General features: G+C 44.1%; 1 protein-coding gene across 2 annotated transcripts in view; it reads right to left on the reverse strand.

Annotated features, from left to right (window-relative positions):
- Window positions 1–8,149, reverse strand: part of SCFD2 (sec1 family domain containing 2) — a 224,944-nt gene extending 216,795 nt beyond the window's left edge. For both annotated transcript variants that reach the window (XR_003992210.1, XM_030491893.1), the window contains exon 1: window positions 7,400–8,149. Coding sequence is in view for 1 of the 2 variants with exons in the window: in XM_030491893.1 (XP_030347753.1) it covers window positions 7,400–8,132 (733 nt within the window). In the remaining variant the exon portion in view is untranslated. The remainder of the gene's footprint in view (window positions 1–7,399) is intronic.
- Window positions 8,150–11,684: the final 3,535 nt, after the last annotated feature.

Consider the following 11,684-nt stretch of genomic DNA (forward strand, 5'->3'; position numbering starts at 1 on the left):
AACCACATTTTTTTTGAGGAGAAGGACACTGGTAGTCATAACATCAAGACCACATTTAGCTTTTCGAAGATATTTTGCTACAAAAGTGAAATTAATTTTTCTGGAACATGTGAAGTTAAAAGCATTGATAACATTTCAGAAAGATTAATTTAAAAAAGCATGAATTAGACTTAATTTTACAGCTGTTAGATATTCAATGATTTTCTACTTTAACATGCAGAATATTTCTCCTTGCATAAAAAACATTGTTTAACAAGATTTGCAATGTTTATTTTAAAAAGCAGGTAAACATTTACATATACTCACACGCAAACTATACTTTTCTACCTAAATTAATAGGACTGTGCTTAAAAGGGCTGTATGCAAGTCTCATGCATAGCTACCCAGATAGGCTAGCATAATATTAAAATAAACAATTACCAACAACATGCCACCATCAAGATCATCATTTCTACACGGACTGAGGGCAGCTCAGGTAAAACCACCACGAAATAACTAAACCAAACCAAGTTACATAGTATAAAATGTCAGTTTGACCACCTTCCAAGAGCAATTCCGAATTCCAGTTGGCATGCTCTCTTCAAGTCTCCTGATTTCAAACACACATGCTCCTTCCATTCACAAACTCTCAACACAGGCACTAAAACCAACTTATAAAATATTAAGACTATGAGCCAAGCCAGAGCAGAAAAACATGACATACTACATATGAAAAAGTTGGAGAAGGGGACCAGAAACCTTATTGCCTTTAAGTCAGGAACAAGTTGAATGTATTTTTATTCTGCCACTTTAGCTGTTTCTCAGCTACAACCACAGGGCTGGAAAACAGTGGTACACTTAAAATTCTTCTCCTGGCTTGACTCACAGAAGAATGGGAACTTCTGTGTGGCAGCAAAAAGATCTTTCAGACTATGGTCCCACTCCATCAAAGTCTGCCCATGTGGCACTCCATCTGTTCTCACTTTTCATCATTGCCAAAGACAGAGGAGCTCTGTTTCAACAGCTGAAATAGCTTCACATGCTCCATAGATCCAAACAATGCCTTTGCATCAAGAACTTTAGGGGGGTCAGATTATTAACTGCTCTTGGACAAGCAGAAGTTTGTCTCCAGCAGCCAGATAGCCATGCTGTAAAACCACCTCATGGCTTATCAACTATTCTGAATTGCAGAAGTTGGAAAGACAAGCAAGGATGAAAAGGGAGGAGAAAAGTAAAGTCAAACTCCATGCTGGCAATGTCTCTATCCACAGAAGGCAAAGAAAGCACATGTGTCCAGCACATGGTCATACTGCAGTGCAGACACCTGCATGCTCAGCTGGATTGAAATTACCGATTTGTTTCACCAAAGATTGTAATAGTCACAGAATGACAGCAACTTTCCTTTCTACCATCCCCAGCCAGATTTAGACCACTGAAGTACAGATGAAACGAGCTGGGTTGTCTTTGTGACTCCCTAAGCCATCTGCTCTCCAAAATCCCTACATTCTTCTTACTAGGTCAGTCACTTGTCAGCCACACTGCAGTTATCAACACTCACAAGGCTACAGACAGGGAAAACAGATGGTAATCTTCTGAACCTCCACTCCCACATACTGGAAGCAATGTCTATCTCTCCACACTTGCTGCATGTGAGCAGCATTTAGCTAGACATGACATTCAGCTAAACTGGAAACACCTCGAATGCAAATAAACCCACATCGATTATTAACATCCCTCCTTTCTCCTTGCCATGGGGGAAAGTCTCAGCATACTTGAGTTGCTTCTGTGATCAGATTATGCCATCTCAGTCTCCTTCCCACAACCGCTAGTCCTTAGACGTTCTCACTGATCCACTGGCACTAATGGCTTTTGCTGTGCCTCATCAAATCAACCAAAAAAACCCACCCTCCCGGAAGTTTTAAAAATCACTGTTGCCTCCAACCAACTGCACAAACCAACCAAAGCTGGAAAGACAGTTAAACTTCACGAGACTAGGACAGGAAATCACAGGGAGTTGCTTTTCAATTGCACTGACTTCAGCAGGGTCTATGGGACTGGTTTCCATCTGCTCTCCTCATCACTGTTGAGGACAGTCAACAGGCCACCCAGGACCAACCAAGCAGCTTCCCATGACCAACGGTGTTCAAGGCAGCTGGCACCATACACAAAAAAACCCAACACAATTTCCGCCCCCCTCCAAAAAAACCCCAAAACCAAACAAACCCCAAACAAAACCAAAACCCTTGTAGAACCAGCAGTAGAAGCACAGAAGCCCACAGCCAAGCACAGCAGCCTCAGAGTGCTGCCAAAGAAGTATGACAGATTCCCCATCTCTCACAGCCAGCTATTGCAACACATATAAAAAGTAGTAAATTTGGAGATAAGAAACACTTATGCATCTGCTAAGGCTCATGTAATTTCCAAGTCCCCTGTTTCCAAGTCCCCTGCACTGACCTGGCCACCTGCAGTTTTCTTTAAACAGGCAAAACTCAATCCATTTATTTGCTTATCTCTTGCAAAGACTCTATAACAAATTTGACATCTAAAGCTTTTAAAAAACCTACTATAAAAAATTGTGTGCCTCTCCCACAATAACAGAATCTTTACAAACCATGCCACAGCAGAGGCTGTACCCTGACCTGCAATACTGAGTTGACATCACTTGAATATTTTCAGCTGCCAACACTCCTCGCAGCTGCAGTCTACAACCTCAAATGACCATAATAATTTCAACACCAGTTACATCCTGTGTCAAAGCCTGGTTCATAAAAAGGGGACTACTGTACTCTGCAGGCCTCAGTATTTATGTTTTCAAGGCCTCAGCTTATATAGTAAGGAATTAAAAACCATGGGTTTATTTCCTTTAAAAAGACATTAGTGTCAATCTACCAATGCATCAACTTGGAAGATGCTGCAATCAAAAAAAGCATGAGTAAAGCACTCCAAATTAGAAATACAACAAATGCAATGAAAGAAATAGACAATTACAAACAGTTTAAAACAAAAATATTCAAAAAGAAGAACCAGACTTTATCAGAAAGGTACAGGCCTACATTAGTCTTCACTCTCATCCTCCTCTATGAATGGGATTATGCAGTAGGACAATTAAAGCATGCCACAACTTTCTCATCGCTGTGGCTGCTCCCAGGAACTGAAAGGGTATCTACACTTTGTTGATGAGCACCTGAACTGTGCTTTTTGTATCTGCTAAAAGGCTAAAAACATTACAATCAGCACAAGGGTGAGAGGCAAAGATGATACCTGGCTGACAGTGAGGGAGATGATACAGAAAGTTAAACCCAAGTTTACAGCCTTGGCTGTGGGGAAACATTCCTGTGATTTTGACCGATACATGGAAAACTGCTAGAGGAAGATAAAAGTGCTGTTGCTGACAGCACTGAAATATCCACCTTAAACAACACTCGTACGAGGTTATTATTCAAAACTAGACATAACTGCACAGGCACCCCCCCGCTATTAATTCTCCTGTCTTTTGCTCACTTTATTGCATTTCAAAATCACCTGCACATACCAGTGGGTGAGACCTCACTATCTCCTACGCTTACAACTGCCCACACCCCAGATGATGCAAAGCACCAGGAGACTGGAAAGAGAAACACATCAAGCTGTTCTGAATACCAATATCTGAAAGGTATTGATGAGCTTACAAATGAAAAGGGAAACCTGGGAAGCCAGAAAAACTACTTCATGAAGGTGTAAAGCTGGCAAGGTGGTCACTAAGAAACACACGCAAGGAGCATGGGGTTACAATATGGTATCACAGTGCACATATTTAAAGGCACAAATATTAGAGAAGAAAAACAAAGAGGAATTAAGGTGCCAAAGTTAGCTCTGACTTTAACCAGTGTCATTTATCAGAGCACCACTCTAGCTGGGAGGATTGATTCTGCTTTTTAAAGCAAAGGTAGTGAACTTTAAAACAGTAAGTAGGCAAATAAAAGCAGCACTACACATACATACAGATTAGGGACAGCACCAGTAGCTAAATTGTATACAATCAGAATTCAAGAAGTGAGCACAAAGTACAAGGCCTGTGATCTCCCCAGGACATAAAATCACATGTCCCACCTTCCAGGACACTGCTGTATCCGTAAGATCCTACACTGCAGTGACAGACAGTACCCATGCCATCCCCAGTTGAAGCTGTGCTACTGCAGTGGGGACAGCAAAGGCCGTAAGAAGACGATCCCTGTTACAGCTCAGTTGAATGTTATGCCATGCAAGGCAAAAGGAAAATTGTTTATCTTAATTCAGTATTTTCCTCTCTATTCCTTAAAAACAGCATGCATAAGTAATGCTGAACACAGGGAAAAAAAAAAAAGATTCTAAAAAGTATTCAGAAGAGTTCAATCCAAATATTAAAGCAACAGAAGAGATTTTTTGCTTCGTGGAACCTAGAAAGCTAACCTAGTCACAGTTAGTTGCCTTTCTGATTTTTCTTTTTTTTTTTTTTTAATACAATCTGGCATTTTATATGTGACTATTTTTTTTTAATAATTGTCACAACAAGAATAATGCAGTTTCTTGACACTGGCACCACAGGCTCTTTACCAAAATGTACTTAATACTTCTTTAATATGTTCTTTGAAGTGGAAAGTTCTTACCATTTAAGTACTAGTATTTTCCCTCAGTTCAGTTGTTTGCAATTGAAGCACCAGAAAAGGCACTTCTGAGACATATAGATTTTTACTATTAGAGATCAAATGGTATTACAGAAAACTGTTTTGTTATTCTACCCTAACATCTTATTTGCTCTAGATAAGAATGGAATGTGAGCCAAAAATAAGACAACTGTTGCAATTCCATTAGACATCATCTAGAACTACCATCTGTATTCCACCCAGGTCTTCGAGTTAGAAAACAGTTGGCCTCCTGATAGCCTGGCAGTGATTCAAAGTCACCTGGTTCAAAGCAGTAGCCTGACTTAATCAGAGAGTAGCCCAGCACCTATGCCTAATGCGCTTCCAAGCTTTTTTAGAAGTACTTGGAATATGAAAGCATTCTCATAATTCACGGATAGATAACCATTTCTCACATCTGCAGCCCACCTGTTGGACAAGATTCAGGAGTCAATAAGACATTTAGAAATCAAATGTAAAATCTTGCATCTTTAGAGATGGGAGATTTTAAAAGCTGCATGAAATGAGCTGCAAATGACAAAGTCAACCTCAAAGACTTCCACCTGAACTGAGCTGTTATTTGGGAAAAAAAAAAAAAACAAAACCAACCGACCAACCCCAAAACTTATTTCTACACTGCTGACTGCAAATACATATCATAGCTTGGGAAAAAGAAATAAATCCAGTGGCCCCGTTGCCAATATCAGGCCACAAACTTGCAAATAGGAAGCTTCAGCTTTCACAAAGTGTAAGGCTGAAATTCAACAGACGTATTCACCTAAAGGCCAAGCAGCAGAGTTGGAGCTAGCGGGACAGGGGAAAGTGCATATAAAAGGCTGAATACACCTAAGAAAAATAAAGGTTTTTGGGTACAACTTAATTCTTCCATTTCCCACCTCCTGACAACTGATTTCACAACTTAAATGTTGTTCTTTTTATGTACAATTTCTAGCAAACTAATGAAACAAATCTCATTGTGCAGCGCTAAATTCAAGTTCATATAATGCTTTACTTCTGAAATCCACTAGGTTTTTCTTCCTTCAGTTTGCACTGTACTTGACAGCAAGAGTATATCATGTCCAAAGCGTAAGAAGGCTTCAATGAAACTGTCAATAAATTCTGGAGACCGTTGTTGGTAATAAAAGAATGGCTGCATGAGAGGATCTTGGTTTCAGTTACAGATACTGAAGAGTGTATATTCCTAAAAAATGAGTATTTTAATTTCTCATCCTTACTTCAAGAGCTCCAATGCACAATCCACACACCCAAAGCTGCCCCGTCACAGCCCTGACGTGTTCTCCAAAAACCCTTCTCCTGCTGAGTACAAGATCCCAGACTTCACTTCCCAGATTTAAGCTGGTACTGATTAGATCTCTTCATGCCTCCTCAACAGTCTCCTTGCCAGGCAGCTCCCTGCCACCCACAACTTCCAGTTTCTTTTCTTGTTTTTGATTCTTCCCACCCCCTGAGTGCACAAATCCTTGTCCAGTTTCACTGGTTTGCACCCCAAGCAGGCACTCATCTCACAGTTTCATTTCAAGTCCACTCTCCTGCAGTCCTCCCAGCAATACTCCCACAGCACAACATTAAACACCCAGATTCATAGCTGCTTTTCAGTGCACTGTTGAGAGCTATGAATCCTACAGCAGTGCAAGGATACACAAAGCCAAAACTGAGGGGGGAAGAAAAGACAGAATAAAATTCATAAACAGACGAGCTGCAGGTTCAAGACTGTGCCAAGTACTTGCTTGTGATGGCAAAATTATGACCTGAATTATTAACTACTACTGCTGAAATTATTATTGAATTATTGAGTACAGGTAATGCAAACAGAACCTGGCCCACACACTGTATATATCAGCAGGTATATATGATGGGGTAAGCGAACGCAGCCACTCCTATATCAATTACTACTGGAGTTTACTGTTTCCTCTGAAAGATGGTTATTCCAAACTTTTTCTGGGTCAGTGGCCCAGCACCTTGCTGGTGACTCGTTCAGTCACTCTTTCCCTTTCTGTCCTTTTGATATCACGTCTTACAAGCTTGAAAGACTTTACCTCGCTTACAAGCTTGACAGGTGATTTACAATACTAGACATTCTCCCTCTGACAGTTTCCCAGTGGCCTCTCACACCACTCTCTACACTTCTCAATTTTTGCATCAATTCTGCATTAACTGGCAGTATTAAATTTACCATATGGTTCATTCTTATGCTCATTTGCTTTTCAGAAAGTGTTCTATAAATAATTCTGTATTGTTTTCACTCAAACTTAATGTTTTCCAAGTTAACGCCACCAGCCATGGGCAATTGCTTCACTCAAAGACCAAGTGTAAAGCACAATATGTAAAAACTATATACATGCAGAGACACTTTCAGGCATACATATAAAGGTAAGTGCATATAGAGATGTATGTCTATTTAGACTGGTATAAAGCTAAGGGTGACAAACAGATACACTGGGAAGAGCTTCACAACATCCACAAGGCAGTGTGAAACATGCAGACCATTTCCCTGACACCTCGGGATGACACACTGGTATTGCTAAGGTCTCTAGTTTGCAGCAGTGTTAAGTGCCAGAAACAAACCCCTGTGTTTCCAGCAGAACCTTCTGCTTCACTCTTCATTTCCATGACCCACTGGGGAACAAGAATGTGTGAACAATCACCATGGCCATAGTGTTGAACATGCTCCCAGGACTCCTGCAACTACCTGAAACTCTCCCGATGGGGTGGATGTGGGCCCGCGGGGATACGGCCCCTAGCAGCAATGGATTTCTTACCAGCGAGGTCCAACGTCCTGTCCACGAAGACGATAGAGGCCTTATTAGTGGCCATCCTCCTCCTGTTCCTGGCTGGGGCATAGCTTGCCAGCTCAGCGGCGACGACCCTGCTGAGGGCCCCCACGGCGAAGCTCTCCTCTCGCAGGCCCAGCGCAGTGAGGAAAGCGTCGAGATCCTCCACCAGGGCCCGCACCGCCGCCCGCAGCTTAGCGGGCAGGGCGCCCACACCGACCTCCGATGGGCCGGGCCCACCGGGGCCGGGCAGAGGCGGCAGGAGCGCCGCCAGGCCGGGCAGCAGGCACAGCTCCGCCGAGACGGGCGCCAGGAGCGGCGGGCTCCGCAGCACCACCTCGGCGCGGCCGCCCTCGCCCATCCACCGCTGCAGCATCTCCTCTAGCTCGGCCGGCCCGCCGCCCTCCTCCTCGGTGCCGGACACCAGCACGCAGTGCCGCACGGCGCCCCGGCCCAGCACACCGCGCACGGCAGCGGCTGTGCCGCCCCGCAGCGCCCTGCTCACCACGAACACGACACGGGCCCCCGCCGCCGCCTCAGCGGCCAGCGCCCTGACGGCCAGCGCCCCCGCCGCCAGCAGCTCTCCGGCGCCGCCGCAGCCCCAGTGCAGCGCCTCGGCGGACGCCGCGTCCAGGAAGACGACGGCCTGGCGCGCCCTGGCGAGCACGGGCTCCCAGGCCTGCCGGCACACCCGCTGCAGCTCCGGCACCGGCACCGCCATGGCGGCGGCGGGCAGCGCTGACAGCCACAACACACCGCACGTGCGCGGCGCCGCGGGATGACGCGGCAGGCTCGGGTTGGCTGCCGGCCGGCGGGAGGGGCGGGCACACACAGCCGGCGGCGGGCAGGCGGGGTCCCCGCGGGACTCGGCCGGGGTCAGCGGTGCTGGTGAGGCCTTTGCTCCCGCCGCGGGGCTGGGCTGTGGGGCTTAGCGAGCGCTACCCGGTCCGGGGCTCGGTGTCCGCTGGGGTTAACCCCCGCCCAGGGCTGTTACACCGCGAGAGCACCAGCAGGGATACACCTCTGGGAGAGGACGGGGGCTCTTCGTGTGCTGGCAGTGCCAAAGGCTGACAGGCGTTAAAGCGTTCCTCTCACCTACCGCCTGTATTAGAAACCCCGCTGCGGTGTGCAGCCCTGGCCGGTACCAGGGGGGACATGTGAGCACTGACAGTTCAGGTCTGCCTGATGTTTTCCCGAACAGGCGGTGTACTTCTGGTCTTGCTCTGGCTAAATGTTAAACCAACCAGCGTTAGTATTTATGTCACTGCCTCTTCATGCAGCGTTGGTGTCTCTGTTATACCAAGAAAACAACTGTTTTGCTGATACTGTTTTAAATGTACAGCACTGGAAAGGTGAAACTTCCATCACCATTCCCTGTCCTATAATTCTGTATTTCTTGTGTTAGTATTAACAAGTCCAGTCATTGATAAGCTAGCAACAAGAAATATTCTCTTGTAATAAATGAAATTTTTATGATATACAGTTGTGGAATCACTGTCCCTGGAAGTGTTCAAAAATCGTGTAGATGAGGCCCTCAGTGACATGGTTTAGTGGTGGACTTGACAGTGCTGGGGTAACGGTTGGACTTCATGACCTTAAAGGTCTTTTCCAATGTCATTGATTCTATGATTCTGTGATTTCTCCTTTAAAAAGCTCTTGATCTCAAAACCGGTTTCAAAGCTAACTAGAAAAAGTGCCATAATATGTGTCTACACTTTCTTCTCCCCAGAGAATGGATGGCTCGCTTGTAAATCTGTGATCTGTGTAGTATTTCACTAGGGCCTCTTCAGTACAGAATGAGGAGCATATTTTTTCTGACATAGTGGGATTATCAGCAATTACAAAAAGATAAATAATTTAATTGGTTCATCCACTCTTTTAACTGATCTTATGAGGTTTCTTGCAGGTTCAGCTGGTTTCAGAACACTGAAAAACATAAGTAACATGGAATCACCAGATTTCCAGTAATGAAATTATATCCTTCCAGTCTGCTCCATGCTCATTCCTACCCTGATGCATTCTTCCCTCTGCCAAACTCAAACATAGGTTTTTTTGCTGTTCTAACCCTGATCTGTTATTTTAACCTTCCGGGATTAAATTTATGATGCTAAAAAATATGTAAGTTAATAGCCTTCTTGACTATTTTGATTTGAAAGATGAATGCCAAGAAAGGATTTGGGATGGTTAACCACTTGTGCAGAATTATCCTCCTCTCACATTGAATTACCTTGGAGATTATGTATCTCTGACCTTGTGCTTTATGCTTTAGTGCCATTGACAAAAGCTGAATATTATGGCTTGTCCAACTCTTTAGTTACCTTTTTGAAAAGGCTGGGGTTTTTTTCAGACATAGCATCAAAACAGCAGATGCTTTTTTAAGGAAAAAAATAGGTTTTTTACTTTATAAATACCATACAGATTACAACTAGTTCTGCACATGCTGACATGAGAAAAAAAAGGATCACTAGCCAGAATACAAAGTGAGGTTAATCAGTTTGAAGCACAGTGGTTAGATTACAAACCAAAACCATCTAAGTAGTTTCTACAGCTTATTTTACCCTATGTGCAAATTTACAACTACTCCGATAGAAAAAGAACTGTATTAAAGGGTTCCCATAAACTTGCTATCTTGCTGTGGGTTTCTGGAGTGCAACCTGTGAGTTGTTTGTGCAGCTCACAAAGATGTCTTCTGTCCTCAGCCTTAGAGCTACTCAGGGCCTTGGGAGAAGCCTTTTGTTCAGGCCCGAACTGCTGCTCAGTAGTAAGGGGCACAGCAGTAGTAAGTAGTAGTAAGAACAGCAAGGTCCCTTCTAGAGGCTGGGAGTGGTGGGAGGTTTCACCTTTGAGGGCAAAGTTGACATGCCGTCTAGGCCAGCACTCTGTCCCCAGAAGAAAAGCAGGAAACAGGTTCAAAGCACCCTGTCTGTCCATCTAGAACCAGAGGTGGGTAAAGATTTTCCTGGGACTGATGGAATGCTGGCAGCTATTTTTGGGCCCTAGCCATCCTGGGTCAGCTTCCCATGCTCAAGCTGCTCAAGATGGATTTTTACATCACCACCAGGTCAATGTGGTGTCTATTTAAAGGTTTGTACCAGGAAAACTGCTTTGAGGTTCTGCATTGATGTTTTGTAAGAGATTTTATCGTCTACACCTGCTCTTGATTTCTCTTTGTGGTATTTTCCACAGACATATTTTCTTTCTTCTTGCATTTGCAATCTAGAGTTCTACTGCGTCATTTAATGTTGGCCAGAAGTGTGTTAAATGGCCAAGTAAACAAAACCAGAATGAAAGTTAAGAAAGATGCTGATGCCCAGTAAGAGGTACAACAATACAAATTGATTTTATGAGAAACAAGTGTCTAAAAATGTTTTGGGTGAAAATATTGACTTCACAATTGCATGATGAAAACCTACCCAATTATGCCATACTTCATCATCTGCGCACAACATATAAACATTTCATTTCAGGGGAAAAAGAAAAAAGCCTTTTGAGAAGGTAGTTTGTCCATGTGAACGCCAGTGAAATGTCATGCCATACATGAAACTTTAAACCAAGGTTCTCTATGCAGGCAACTGAAAGAACCAGCTCCCCCCACCCGGAGCTGTGATGTGTTTCTAATATACACAGGCCCTCTAGTCTGATTTTTTCACAAGCTGTCCTGCTGTGAAAAAGGGCTTCTTTCTTTAGTTTTCACAAACATCCTAAGACAGTGAAGACTCCATTTGTACAGACATCTGGTCAAAACTTGTTTTGACAGTTGCTGTGCTTAAATTTTCTAATGAATCTTGCAGTTGTTAGTACAGCATTCACAGCTGTAAGGTGAGAAAATCATCAATAAAAATGACTTGCTACTTCCCACCGCTTTTAAAATAGAGCAATTTCTTTGTGAAATGTGTAGTTACACTCTGGATATTCACAGTGTACTATGAATGTTAAACTCCTACCGGAGCTAAAAATAAAACTAGGCAATTTATGGAAGGGGGAAAAAAAAAAACCAAAAACTATAAAGTGTTGTTAAACCTAAAATATTACCTCCAGCTGGGAGAGTCCCTGAGCTGAGGCTAAGACAGCACTAGTAAAACTAGCAGCGTGTTTATCCCGTGGTTACGCTCCCCACTGGCAGCTGCCATCAGCCTCCAGTAGAAGCACGGCACTGGACTGTACACGTGTTTGGCCAAGTCCTGCTTCTGGAGACGGGCGAGGGTGTCCTAGCGGAGATCGCCACGCTGCCAGTGAGCCGTGCTGAAGGGACGACGGACGGGCGCTTGGGACT

The sequence above is a fragment of the Strigops habroptila genome, chromosome 7 (genome assembly GCF_004027225.2).
Source record: "Strigops habroptila isolate Jane chromosome 7, bStrHab1.2.pri, whole genome shotgun sequence".
NCBI classification, from domain to species: domain Eukaryota; kingdom Metazoa; phylum Chordata; class Aves; order Psittaciformes; family Psittacidae; genus Strigops; species Strigops habroptila.